Source organism: Trichosurus vulpecula, chromosome 5 (genome assembly GCF_011100635.1).
Source record: "Trichosurus vulpecula isolate mTriVul1 chromosome 5, mTriVul1.pri, whole genome shotgun sequence".
Classification (NCBI taxonomy): domain Eukaryota; kingdom Metazoa; phylum Chordata; class Mammalia; order Diprotodontia; family Phalangeridae; genus Trichosurus; species Trichosurus vulpecula.
In genome coordinates this window covers 139,217,535-139,232,948 of record NC_050577.1, presented here as the reverse complement: position 1 = coordinate 139,232,948, position 15,414 = coordinate 139,217,535, and the positions used below count along the sequence as shown (strand labels likewise).

Sequence of the window (15,414 nt, the reverse complement as noted above, 5' to 3'; positions counted from 1 at the left end):
CCACCCTCTCTTCCCCTTTCTGTGCAAAGTACTTATCTCCCTTGCTTCCATCCCCTTGGATTGTGAGCTGAGTTTGGTGGCAACCGCCAATGAGGAAGAAGAGCTCACCTCCTCCCTTTTTCATTTTGCCAGAATGAGCCACACAGGATGAGCAGGCATGGATGGGTTATAATCTGAATCATAACCATGTTATCTTCCCCCTCACCTCACCTCAACTCCACTCATCTTCTGAACTTCCCTATTATTGTGAACATCGTCACAATCCTATTAGTCACCCAGGTTCTTATAATTTCATTGTCAATTTTGACAATAATTTCCCTCAACCACATCCATAGCATCTTTATCACCCATTCTTGTGGTTTTACCTCCACATTTCCCACATCTCTCTCCTCAAAGCTGTCATCATAGTTCAGAATCTTATCATCTCTCACCTGGACTATTTCGCTGCTTTCTAACTGGTCTCTCTGCATCAGCTCTCTCCCCACCTCTAATCCATCCTCTCCATAGCTGCCAATTTCTTAAAGGACAGGTCAGACCATATTACTCCACAATGCAAAAATTTTAAGTGGCTCTTTATCACCTCTAGAATCTCATCTTTTAATTTCTATTTTTGTGTTACAACATGTATCAAAAGTCAAATCAACAAGCATTTATTAAGTGCTTATTATCTGTCAGACTCTGTAAATCACTGAGAATATAGATATATGGGCCCAAAGAGGAATGAAGACATAATTAGCCTGGGCATTTTCTTTAAAATGGAGGTTTAAGAAGGAACGAATCAATAAGAAGAAGAGGTCACGGGGCAGAATGAACTTTCAGGGTGAGAATGCACAGGGGCAGAGTGAGAAGGCTGTTGTAGCATGCTGGAAAAGGTCCAGAGAACCAGTAATGGAACCAAGAAAGGAATAAAGACATTCATTTATGTACATAATTATTAGTACAAAAGTACATTATGTAATTTTAAATATGTGAATATATCCATATTGGGATATGTGTTAAAAATCTGTTTACTGAAAGAGGCAGCTAGGTATTATAATAGATAAGAGTACTGGGCCTGGAGTCAGGAAGACCCGAGTTCAAATTTGTCCTCAGACATTTAGTGGAGGTGTGATCCTGGGCAAATGAATTAACTGCGGTATGCCTGCTTCCTCATATACAATAGAGGGCTAATAATAGCACCTACCACCCAGGGAGTTTGTGAGAATCAAATGAGATAATAACTGTAAAGTGCTTAGCACAGTGCCTGGCACATAGTAAGCGCTATATAAATATTTTTGTTTTGTTTTCTTAAGAGTATCAAAAAAGTTTGAAAACCACTGGGCTAGATGAAAGTAGAGCTCCTAGAAAGAGGTGAAACTGACTGAAACATAGGACCCAGAAAGTCATTAATAGACCCATTTCAACTTGGGGGGAGGCCTCAAGCGCACTGGGCCAAGGGTCTGGGTCTGTCCTTGTTCTTTTCAACATTTTTATTAATGATTCAGATGTAGTCATAGACAGTATCTTGCAAAATCTGAAGATGGACATGAAGTAAAGAGGAATAGTAAACTAACTAGATGATATGGTCATCATCCAAAAAGACTTTAATAGGCCATAAAGATGAAATTAAACAAGTATAAATGTTAAGTTCTATGCTTGAATTTCAAAAAATCAAAATCTTAAAAATCGCTTTTCCTTTTCTTGCCCAAAGGGCTAACAACTGAGTCCCAAATCAGTCTACTTCAGGGTAAAACTGCTGTAAGTCTGCACTGCACCTTCCTTGTTTGTGATGTTCCTGGCCAGAGAAGGCGGGGGTGGGGGTGGTAATAGAGGATTAACTCACCTTCTGAATTTCCACCAATATCTTGGCTCACTACAGCCTCAATGTAAAACACCAACTTCCTAACAATTAAAGCTAACCAAAAGAGACAAGTGTTATCTTGGGAGGTCACTTCCCTCTCTTCAGAGGAGGATAATCACTTACTGGAGATGCTGCAAAAGGATTCTTATTAAGCTTATTAAGCTATGGCATTGAAGTTTCTTACAACTCTTAGATTCTGTGAATTAAAATTCCAAGCCTAAACTATGCCAATTTCTTGATCATAATACTTTTCCTGGTATCTGTATCTCTGTTCTATTCAATTTGAGCTGTACTTCCAAGTGAGTTGAAACGATAAAACTTTTAAGATTTCAAGCAGGAAAACACTGATTTCAAAGACAATGGGAATACCAAAAACAGCTCAACTGTGATTAAATGTTCCTTTCCAAATTGTTTTTGGCAGCTAGATTCATCCACATCTGAATCTGTAAAAGAGTTACCTGATCATGTAGAAGATCACAACTCTAATTTAGGAAGCTAGATAACTAATTAGGAGAGAGCCAAACTCTATTTGTCAAACATACAATACAACGTAGTATTATACCACATAACAGAAAAAAATAAACTAAACTATGCCAGAATATCCTTTAAATTGGCAAACGTAATAAAGAATGAATTGTTTTAATTACAACTCTCAGTAACTAATTCCTCCACTGAATTGATAGTTTTATATCCATAACTTACATTAGTATAATTTTATCTTAAATTTTAGGCCTGCCAATAAGAGGAATTACCACCAAAAATCTTATTTTGTAATTTTAATAACTATAAAAGTACACTTATAAAAAGGAAAAATGCAAAGAGTCATCACTATACCTATGTCATTAATTCTACAGAACAATTTTTTGATACTAAGTCATTATGATGTACTTTTATAATGTTCACAAGCAAAACTTCAAAAGAAGAATGGGCAGGAGATTTTAAGTTCTAGACAACTATACTATCTTCCAAACTGCTGCTACAGAACAGTCCCTCTTTCCCAAGGTAAATCTATATGTTGGAGCTCACAAAAATATATACTGTCCTATTATTATAAGGTGGCCACTAAATTAGTCAATTATCAGCATACGGAAAACATAATTGTATCTACAAACACCATAAAAATAAAAGGAAACAGGGGTGGAGCCAAGATGGCGGCTGGTAAGCAGGGACTGGAGTGAGCTCCGTACCGAGCCCCTCCAAAAACCTATAAAAAATGGCTCTGAACCAATTCTAGAACGGCAGAACCCACAAAACAGCAGAGGGAAGCAGGGCTCCAGCCCAGGACAGCCTGGATGGTCTCTGTGTGAGGTCTATCCCACACGGAGCTGGGAGCTGGGAACTGGGAACGGAGTGGAGCAGAGCCCAGCCTGAGCGGCGTGGAACATCCAGACCAGAAGCCGGGCGGAGGGGGCTCTAGCGCCCTGGATCAGTGAGCTGCGGCAGTTACCAGACCCCTCGACCCACAAACACCAAAGACTGTGGAGAAGGTTAGTGGGAAAAGCTGCGGGAGTGTAAGGAGTTCACGGTTTGGCTTCCAGGCAGGGGGGGGGGGGGGGCGGCAGCGGAGGTGGGGCAGCAACAGCTGCTGTTGCTTCCGGCCCCAGGCCCACCTAGTGGGAGGAATTAAGTGGCGGATCAGAGCAGGGGTGCACAGCCTGCCGAAGATCTAAGCCCAGTTCGGGTTGGGGGTTGGGGAAGGAGCAGTGCTGGTGTGGCAGAGCTGGCACCTCCCCCCCAAACGTGGAACATAGAACTCTCTAGTCTACAAGCAGTCATACCCCACTGAAAAACTCAAAGGTCAAGTTAATTGGCTGGGAATATGGCCAGGCAGCGAAAACGCACCGAGAGTCAGTCTCAGACTTTGCATTCTTTCTTTGCTGACAAAGAAGACCAAAACATACAGCCTAAAGAAGTCAATAAAGTGCAAGAGCCTACACCAAAAGCCTCCAAGAAAAACATGAACTGGTCCCAGGCCATGGAAGAGCTCAAAAAGGATTTGGAAAAGCAAGTTAGAGAAGTAGAGGAAAAATTGGGAAGAGAAATGAGAAAGATGCGAGAAAACCATGAAAAACAAGTCAATGACTTGCTAAAGGAGACCCAAAAAAATACTGAAAAATACACTGAAGAAAACAACACCTTAAAAAACAGACTAACTCAAATGGCAAAAGAGCTCCAAAAGCCAATGAGGAGAAGAATGCCTTGAAAGGCAGAATTAGCCAAATGGAAAAGGAGGTCCAAAAGACCACTGAAGAAAATACTACCTTAAAAATTAGATTGGAGCAAGTGGAAGCTAGTGACTTTATGAGAAATCAGGATATTATAAAACAGAACCAGAGGAATGAAAAAATGGAAGACAATGTGAAATATCTCCTTGGAAAAACCACTGACCTGGAAAATAGATCCAGGAGAGATAATTTAAAAATTATTGGACTACCTGAAAGCCATGATCAAAAAAAGAGCCTAGATACCATCTTTCAAGAAATTATCAAGGAGAACTGCCCTGATATTCTAGAGCCACAGGGCAAAATAGAAATTGAAAGAATCCATCGATCGCCTCCTCAAATAGATCCCAAAAAGAAATCTCCTAGGAATATTGTTGCCAAATTCCAGAGCTCCCAGATCAAGGCGAAAATATTGCAAGCAGCCAGAAAGAAACAATTTGAATATTATGGAAAAACAATCAGGATAACACAGGTTCTGGCAGCTTCTACATTAAGAGATCGAAGGGCTTGGAATGCGATATTCCGGAGGTCAATGGAGCTAGGATTAAAACCTAGAATCACCTACCCAGCAAAACTGAGTATCATGTTCCAAGGCAAAATATGGACTTTCAATAAAATGGAAGGACTTTCAAGCTTTCTCAGTGAAAAGACCAGAACTGAATAGAAAATTTGACTTTCAAACACAAGAATCAAGAGAAGCATGAAAAGGTAATCAAGAAACAGAAATTGCAAGGGACTTATTGAACTTGATTGAACTGATTTGTTTACATTCCTACATGGAAAGATGATGAGTATGATTCATGAGACCTCAGTATTAGGGTAGTTGAAGGGAATATGCATACATATATGTATATATATGTTTATGTATATATATAGGTGTACGTATGTATATATCTATGTGTATATATCTATGTGTGTGTATATATATATATATATATATGTAAAAGAGAGAGAGTAGACACAGGGTGAGCTGAAGATGAAGGGAAGATATCTAAAAGAAATAAAATGAAATTAAGGGATGAGAGAGCAACATACTGAGAGAGGGAGATAGGGAAAGATAGAATGGGGTGGATTATCTCGCATAAAGGTGGCAAGAGGAAGCAGTTCTGTGGGAGGAGGGAAAGGGCAGGCGAGGGGGGGAATGAGTGAACCTTGCTGTCATCAGATTTGGCCTGAAGAGGGAATACCATACATACTCAGTTGAGTATCTTACCCCACAGGAAAGAAGAGGGAGGAAGATAAAAAAAAAAATAAAAGGGGGGGGGGATGATGGAGGAGAGGGCAGATGGGGGTGGAGGTAATCAAAATAAACACTTTGGAAAGGGGACAGGGTCAAGGGAGAAAATTCAATAAAGCGGGATGGGTTGGGAAGGAGCAAAATGTAGTTAGCCTTTCACAACATGAGTATTGTGGAAGGGTTATACATAATGATACACATGTGGCCTAGGTTGAATTGCTCGACTTCTTAAGGAAGGTGGGTGGGAAGGGAAGAGGGGAGAGAATTTGGAACTCAAAGTTTTAAAAACAGATGTTAAAAAAAAAAGTTTTTGCATGCAACTAAAAAATAAGATACACAGGCAATGGGGCGTAGAAATTTATCTTGCCCTACAAGAAAGGAAGGGAAAAGGGGACGAGAGGGGAGGGAGGTGATAGAGGGGAGGGCTGACTGGAGAACAGGGCAACCAGAATATATGCCATCTTGGAGTGGGGGGGAGGGTAGAAATGGGGAGAAAATTTGTAATCCAAACTGTTGTGAAAATCAATGTTGAAAACCAAATATGTTAAATAAATAAATTTAAATTAAAAAAATAAAAGGAAACAGATAAACAAAGAGAACCTTAGAGACATTCAAGTTTTACCTCTGCCAATTACTAACTGTGTGACCTTGGGCAAGTCATTTAAGCCTTAGTAGCCCAGGTAACTCTCTAAGAGTTGCAAATAGTTCATCTTCACAGATAGGAGTATCAAATACTTGTGAAATCAAAAGTAGGGTCCTCTTGAAAAAGGGAATTCTTATTACATCTCTGTCCTGAGAAAGGCTCTTGGAAGACAGGAGAATATACCTTATCCATAGGAGAATATACCTTATTCATCTTTTATATTGGCCTCAAATCCTAGTACAATGCTATAAACGTAGGAGGTACTCAACATTTTAAAAGGAGCTTCATCTTTTAGAATTGGTCATGATCTTTAGTGGGGGGGGGGAGGAGGAGAGAATAAGAGACTGGGTCTCCCTATTTTGCCCAAGTTAAATGTGCAGCAGGTATTTCTTCATAGTCCTGATTATCAATACTGATCAGCACAGTAACTTTAACTGGTTCTGTCTGAAAAACAGAACCAGTTAAAGTTCAGCTCACCCCAACTTGGGAAACGTGGTAGCCCTTAGCCTAACTCCATATATCAGCCTAAGCTTCAGCAGCAACAAGAATTAAAGGCATTCTCTAGTCATCATCTTTAAATAGGGTATTTTTTCAGCTATACATCTGAGTTGTGTTCTGAAATGGGGCTAATACATATAAGGCTATGTATTATGTTGAATTACATATGTAATACATTTTAATATGTATGGGGTTACTATAATGTTGAATATGAGGTTACTACAATGTTGAATACATTGTAGCATGCATGAAGTTAATACATAGAAGACTGTAGTACAATGAAACAACAATTCAATAGAATATCAAAACTAGTAAATTAAAATTGGAATCTACTTCTTTTATTTAGAAAATCAACACTTAGTAATACAATAGCAAGACATTGATGTTTACTAAATAAAGTCCCACAAAGATTTAAAAAGGGTAACTAGAAAATAGCTATTGTTATAATCTCATTAAATTTTATATTGGCCTTCCAATGACATCACTGCTTCAGAATATCATTAGGCAGTAAAGGATTTTCCAGAAACTAGGGATAGCAAAGATGAGCACTATTTTACTTTCCTAAGTAGACACCAGGGCAGCTAGGTGGAGTAGTGGAATAGAGTGCTGGGTCTAAAGTCAGGAATATTCATCTTTCTGAGTTCAAATGTGACCTCAGACACTTACTAGTTGTGTGACCCTAGGCAAAGTCACTTCATCCTGTTTGCCCCAGTTCCTCATCTGTAAAATGAGCAGGAGAAAGAAATGGCAAACCATTCTAGTATCTTTGCCAAGGAAACCCCAAATGAGGTCATGGAGAGTTGGACATGACTGAAACAATGAACAACAACAAAGTAGACATCAAGAATTTTTTGTCTTATATAAGTTTTAAATTTAAAGTAATGGATTTCTATAACTTCCCTCTGAAATTGTCCTAACAGTCTATTAATGTATTTCACTACAAACTAACACTTTTTTCAGCAGACTGACCAAAAAATGTGAAGGAAAAATTACCTCTTCCATAAAATATTTATATATAATTTTTGGCAAACTACATTGCCTCAAAAAAGGAGGCTCAAGTTTGCGGCATTTACAACTTTAAGTTTAAACAAATACTCATGTGAATACCATACACAATCTAAAAGCCAAAAATGATCTTCTTAAGCACTGATAGTTCTAGGTTGCTGTTTGGACCACACTACCTTCTTTTTGTTATATGAAACAATATGTTAAAATGCATTTCATTTTATGTTTAGTTTTTAAAATTATTTCATATACAAAAGGCCTCCTAGGATTGTAAACTAAGTAAATACCACTAAATTTTCTTTTTCAGTCTGCCAAAATAGTTTGTTCAAGCTATCAATTATTTTATTTGCTAAAAATATTCAATCAGACAAAGCACAAACCAAAAGATAATCAAAAAACTTCACCTATATAGTGGCTAAACTTTACTACCTTTATAGAAGAGATAAAACTTCGGTTTCTATAAATTCCTTTTCAAATTCCCTCAGCATACACAACTGTACATAGATTTTAACTACTCAAGTTTAAATACTTAAGTTTAAACTTCAATGCAATTGAAGTTAAAAAAAAACACCCCAACAACTAGAGAATATGGTAAACAAGAAGCACATCTCCTAATTTATGAACAAAACCTTCTAAAAGAAAAGGACCTCCAGAATTTTAATCTAGTATATATTTAATAACTATGAGAATGGTTTGGTAGAAAGAACACTAGACTGGAAAACTAGGTTCATGTCTCAGCTTACCAATTAATTGTGTGACCTTAGTTTAGTCAATTCAGGTCAGTGTAAATGAAATATTAAGACTGTATATAAGCAAGGCCCAATGCTAGGCTGTGGGAACAGAAAGAAGAAAAATGACAGTCCATGATCTCAAGAATACTCAACCTCTTCCAAATCACTTAACGCTTCTGAGTCTCAAGTATCTTCATCACTTAGGTACCTCAGAAGGACCATCTTTAAGGATCTATTTCAGGTCAAAATGTGAAGTCTATGAAACAAGGCCAGGATTCCTTTTCAGTACAATGAATTCTATATAATAAATTATAATTGAATGGAAGTATACTTGTGAGTTGCAAAAGCTAAAACATTAGAGAAGGGGAAAACAATACTATACTTTAAATCTTAGTACTAAACATAATAAAATATTTAAGATTTAAAAGGTATAACAACACAGAAGAAAATAAACTGTCTTAAAAGTTTAAAAAAATTACCTGCAACACCATTCAATACGACCTTCCCCTTCACAAGTTTTTGCCCAATGATTATCTGCAAGATTTTTCATTGCAACAGCATATTCACAGAGTGTTTCTTCATCCTCACAGTGCTCTCTCCAGATCTTATCAAAATCTCCAACTAAGAAGAAAAGAATTGAATATATATTACATTTTTAATGATTATATTTTAAGTGATACTCTAGGCATTTTAAAGTGATTCTAATCCAAAATATTGCTTAAGGAGTATACATTTTAAAAGCTACTTGTAAAATCCAGGATTTTAAGTAAAATGTTAAATCAAAAATCTTATCAGATGTGTTTTGTTTTTACATTGCAAACATTTATAGATTGCCTCCCACTCCATAAGAGGTCTAGTATAACAAAGTAAACCAATTAAGTAAAACTAATAATATAGTGACTTCACCTGAAAGTGTATACAACATTCCATAGCCCACCTCTCACCCCTCCATTAAAAAAAAAATTAACAGAAATTTATTTTCTCTCTCCCATTTAAAAAAAAGAAAAGATAAACAAATTTCTTGTAACACATGCACAGTCAAGCAAAACATTAAATTCCCTCCTTGGCTATGTACAAAAATATATATGCTTCTTTCTGCACCCTAAATCTATCACCTCAGTGTCAGAAAGCGGTCAGTATGTTTGATCACTGTTCCTCTGGAACCATGGATGATTACTGAGTTCTTACAGTTTTCACAGCTGTATTTCTTCATAATGTTGTTATTGTATAAATGGTTCTCATGATTCTGCTCATTTCACTTTTTATCAGTTTGTAAAATTCATCAGAACTGTCCTTTTTAATAATACATTGTTCTTCCGCTGGTTTGTCTTCATTTCTCATCAAGCTGTACTCTGGGTTCCTTAACATACCCAAGAAACCTCTTTACCCTGAAAATTCACTCCAGCCCTGGGACCTTTTAAGTACCCTTTGCCAATGCGGCTTCTCCCTCAGATCGGAGGGCTCCATTTAAGGAGGATGCCCAGGTCAGTGCTATATCTATTTCTCAACAACCTGTATGCCTTGGCTACTTCATCATTCCCTGATACCACTTCCCTCACCTCCCACTTCAGCTTCCTTTACTGCACTGTCTTTCTGTTTGTATTTGAATTCATAGTACTTAGTACAAAGCCTAGGTAAATAATAAATACCTAATAAACAGCTTGTTGAATGACTGGTTCTGCTTAGTTTTTTTCTTTACAACATTGTTATCACTTTATAAATCATTCTTCTGGTTTAATTCACTTCATTCTTTATCAGTTCACTCAAGTCTTTCTAAGTTCCTCTGAAATCATCCCCTTCATCATTTCTTACAGAATAAAAGTATTGTATCATGTTTATATACCTAATTTGTTTAGCCATTCCCTCAATAATAAACATTCCTTTGTTTCCAATTCTTTGAACCTACAATAAGGAGCTGCTGTCAATATTTTTGTATATCTTTGTTAGAGTTTGTTTTACTTCAGACTAGTAACTTCCTTAATCTATCCTTTCTCTTGTGCTCCCTCCCCTTTTTGTCCTATGTACAACTAGGCTCTCTGGGGAAAAAAAATTAAAAGTACCACACACTTTTAAGTTTAATTTTCATTATTAACATTTTCTCCATCACTTTCTTAAGTCTAGATAATTAACAATAACAAAAACAAAAATCTGATTGAAAGAGATAAAACAAAAACCTAGATTTTACTGAGAGGTAGCATGGATATGTTAATTAAATGGCCTAACATCTAGATAATTAAAGGAAGGACTAAACAAATGAAAAAGAAATAATAAAACCTTAATACTGGGGAAACTTCAACTTATACCTTTCAGATTGAGAGAAAGTTAAACCTCTGAATAAAATTTTAGCAAAGTATGATATTGTAGCTCTCTTATCATTACTGATTGAGAATAAAAAGGAATACAGTGTGTATATATTTCTCAGCTCTAAATAATACTTTTATTTTTAAAAACTGTTATGTATTATTAGAGCATTAAAATAAAATACCCTTAGAAATGCAGAAATATCAAATATATCCTCTCATAACCACAATACAATAAAAATTATATTCAGTAAAGGGCAACTAAAGAAAGGATTAAAAATTAATTGGAGATTGAAGAATTAGCAGGTCAAAGAACAAGTCATTGAATGATAATTTCATTAATGATAATGACAACAATGAAATAACATAATAAAAATTGAGATGCAGTTAATGTGATCCTTAGGGGTAAAACATATATCTCTCTAAAGAATTTCATTAACAAAAAAGATAAATAACAAATGAATTGCACATTTAACTAAAAAGAAAAAACCTAGAAAGCCAAACAAATTACAAACTCCCCCCCAAAAATCAAAATAGAAATCCTGAAAAATAAAAAAGAACAAAATTAAAAATAAAAAGCACATCAAATTGATAAATAAGATTAGCTGGGTAAAAATAGGAGATAAAAGAGACAAACTGCATCTAATTTGATAAAAAAAAAAAAGGAAAACAAATAACCAGAATCAAAAGTGCTAAGAATTCACAACGAGGAAATTAAAAACTATTTTGCCCAACTACATGTCAATAAAGGGCAGCTAGGTGGTGCAGTGGATAGAGCACTGGGTTTTGAATCAGAAAGACTCATCTTCATGAATTCAAATCTGACCCCAGACACTTACTAGCTATGTGACCATGGAAGTCACTTCACCCTGTTTGACTCAGTTTCCCCATCTGTAAAATGAGCTGGAGAAGGAAATGGCAAACCATTCTGGGATCTTTGCCAAGAAAACTCCAAATGTGGTCATAAATACCAGGACATGACTGAAATGACTGAACAACATGCCAATAAAACTGATAAATGAAATGGATGAATAGTTACAAAATACAAAAGGCCAAAATTTACAGATAATGAAAGAGAATTTAAATAACCTAATGCCAGAAAAAAAAATTTGACAAAAAAACCGATTCACAAGCAAATTCTATCAAACATCCAAAGAACAACTAATTCCAATATTATGAACTGCTTGCAAAAAATAGCAAAAGGACTACTACAAAGTCTTTTTCTATGATGCAAATATGATCTTGATACCTAAACTAGGAAGAGTCAAAACAAAGAAAGAAAACTATAGGAGAGTTTCCTAGTGGATACTGATGCAATACATAAGTGGACAGTAACACATAAACATATACACTATAACTAGGTTGGACGTATACTATGAATGCAGGATGGGTTAAATATTAGGGAAATTATCAATACAATAGACAATATTACTAAGAACAAAAATCCTATGATTATATCAACAGCTTCATAAAAATCTTTTGACAAAATGCAACATTCATTTCCATTTTTTTTAAAAAGGAATAAACGTGCCTGTACTTAACATGATAAGTTTTGTTGTTATTTTTCAGTCTTATCTGACTCTTTGTGACTCCATTTGGGGTTTCCTTGGCAAAGGTACTGGAGTGGTTTACCATTTCCTTTTTCAGCTCATATTACAGATAAGGAAACTGAGGCAAACAGGAGTAAATGACTTGCCCAGGATCACACTGCTAGTAAGTGTCAGAGGCTGTATTTGAACTTAGGAAAACGCGTTTTCCTGACTTCAGGCCCAACACTCTATCCAGTGCCATCTAGTTGCCCAATAGGTAAGTACCATCCAATTAATGCTAAGTCAGCATTATATAGAGATTAAACTAGAGGCCCTTCCAATATGATCAATAGTGTAAAAAAAAAAAAAAAGGATGTAATGGACATGGGAGTCTACCTACCAAAAAACAGAAAGTAACTAAATGAACACAACTACAAAACACTCTTTACAGAAATCATACCTAAATAATTAGAGGAATAGTAACTGTTCATTGGTAGCCTAAACCATTAATAAAAATGACAATATTAGCTAAATCAATTTACTTATTTATTGCCATAAAATTCAAATAATCAAAGGATTACTTCTTAGAGTGAGAAAAATAGTAACAACTTATCTGGAGAAACAAAAGGTTAAGAATCTGAAGAGAAACGAAAAAAATGTGAGATGGTACCACATCTCAAACTATACAGCAAAGTAATAATCAACAAAACTATTTGGAACAGTTAAAAAAGAGATCAATCAATAGAACAGATTAGCAATACTTAATACTTAATAAACCCAAGGACCTACCTTTACCTGGGGGTAAAGAACTCACTACCAGGAAACTACTAGGAAAACTGAATAGCAGTCTGGCAGAAATTAGGTTTACACCAACCCTTCCAATTATATCTGAAGATAAGTCCCAAAAGGGTACTTAGTAAAAGTAACTTCATAAACAAAAAGCAGGAGCAAGGAAGAAATTCATAGTTATGGATACAAGAGTCTATGATCAAAGGATAGAAAGGATCATAGAATATAAAACAGACAATTTTGGTTGGGCAAAATTAAAGTTTTTGCACAAAATTAACATCATGAAAAACAGTTAACTGGAGAAAAGTCTTTGCAGCAAGTTTCTCATATCCAAAAAACATATATAAGATCAAGGGACATTTCTCAATAGCTGTATGCCATATGAATAGGCAGTACTAGAAGAAATGCAAGCTATCAACAACCATATGGAAAAATGATCCAAACCACTAACAACAAGAGAAATGCAAATTGAAGTACCGCTTTATACCCATCACATCAGGAAAAATGAAAACAATAAAATGGCAATCATTGGAGGGGTTATGAGAAAACAAGTATATTAATGCAACTGATCAAACAACTGTATTGCTTTCTCCTTTCCCATCTGTCACATCCCAGTGTGTCTCACATATACATATATATTTATAATGTTTAATAACCCTAATAGCTGTAAAATGCTGTCATTTTTAAAAATATAAAAACTGGGAATGCTGATAAAATATTTCACTCAGCCTGCTTATTAATAAAATTTTATAAGGTCAATTATTTGATAAATAAAATACAATGCATACTTTCTACTTTTTTTCACCGTAACTCTAAAATCCCTTTTGAAAATATGGCAGGGGGAGGGAAACAGAGAAGATAAACAATCTACTAACAATCAATATTAGTAGTAAATACAGGATACAATTTAATTCTGACTCATACAGTCTAAAGACTAAAGCTCAGCTGGCTGCAGGTACAATAAAAAATCAAGTGAAAAAGTCAGTTACAAACTCAAAATAAAAAATTCTCAAATTTAGGGGCCATTAACTTAACTAACTTTGGCATGAAGTTAACATCAACTACTTGAAATAGCAATCATTTAGAGAAATATATATCAAGATGATCTCTAAGATTAACTTATAGCCCATAAGAATGGCAAAAATATTTTAAAATAATAAAATGCAAAGTTTTCAGTGCTGTGAAGAAATTGGCATTCTAATGTGATCAGTGCAAATATTTTACAGAACAGCATCCCAACATACAATAATATTAACAAAACTTACTGTAATTTTTTACAATTATTTTTTGACCCACAAATTCCACTGTTAGAGTTCCAACCCCAAAATATTACGAATAGACAAAAATGACCTACAAAAATCTTCATCGTTGCTCTATTTGTAAAATAAAATACTGGATATATATACTTTCCATAGCAATAGTTGGAAAGAAGTTAAATAAATTATGGTATATAAGACAATGGAATATTATGATGCTGTAAAATATTAAGAATTACAAGGAAATACAGAAAATCCCGTGTGAGGTAAATACAGAGGTAAAAGCAGAACCAGAACTGTCCACACTGATGGAAAGGAAAGAAAAGATAACAGGCCCAAACTACATGGCCTAGGAACAACAGGCCTTGGTACTCTTTCTGCTTTAGGTGCAGAAGTGGAGTTCCACTTTGAGCCACAGGAATCAGGAAGTAGGAATCCAGGCTAGGTTATGCAGCCAGTTCAGGAGCTATGCAGGAGGAAAAACTTCCAAAGTAAGCTTCTGGACCCCAGACCAGCAGGACACTCACTGCAGACATAGCAGACATAGCAGACATTAGTGGGACCAATGCAATTCAGGAATTGATCTTAGTTTGAGTCAGAGACCAAGAGACCAAGGTGGTAGAGGAGAGAGTTCTGAAGGAAATGTGTGCATGTTTGCTCTTCTTATAGTATTATGAACATTATATATTACATATTGATTATATAAGAGGAGGGAAGAAGAAAGGGAGGGCAAGGAAGAAGAGCAGAGGCCTAAAGATGGTAGAAATTCAGGAAGGACTAGAAGGAGAGGCACAAGTAAATACTTTTCTGTATTTTGTTTATTAGTTTTAGGTCAAGTTTTTCCCCTTGTCTTCTAGTAAATCAGTCAAGAAGTATTTACTAATTGCCTACTATGTGCCAGGCACTGTGCTAAGCGCTGGGGATGAAACAAAAAAAAGACAAGGGACAGTCCCTGACCTCAAGGAGCTCAAAATTTAATGGAGGACACAAGATGCAAATATTGTACATACAAGTTATAAATTCAATAAACAGGAAATAATCAAAATAGGGAGAGTACTAGAATTAAGAGGAATTCAGAAAGGCTTCCATTAGAAAATGGGATTTTCTCTGAGACTTGAAGAAAGCCAGGAGGCAGAGATGAGAAAGGAGAATATGCCAAGCATGGGGGACAGACAGTGAAAATTCCCAGAGCCAGTCTTGTTCATCATATGTTTGACTATTTTTGCTGATACTTAAATTTTTCATTTTAATTTTTAAAGAGAAATCAAATTATTCATACTAATAAAATCAGGTATATTTAGTCCCAGACGTGTTCCATTTTTAGAACAATGTTTCTATGACTCGTCCTTCTCCTTCACTTTTCA

The 15,414-nt window shown here is 35.7% G+C and overlaps 1 protein-coding gene across 1 annotated transcript in view; it reads right to left on the bottom strand.

Annotated features, from left to right (window-relative positions):
• Window positions 1–15,414, bottom strand: part of BMT2 (base methyltransferase of 25S rRNA 2 homolog) — a 69,212-nt gene that overhangs the window by 43,824 nt on the left and 9,974 nt on the right. The window contains exon 2 of the mRNA XM_036761653.1: window positions 8,656–8,797. Coding sequence (XP_036617548.1) covers window positions 8,656–8,797 — 142 coding nt within the window. The remainder of the gene's footprint in view (window positions 1–8,655; window positions 8,798–15,414) is intronic.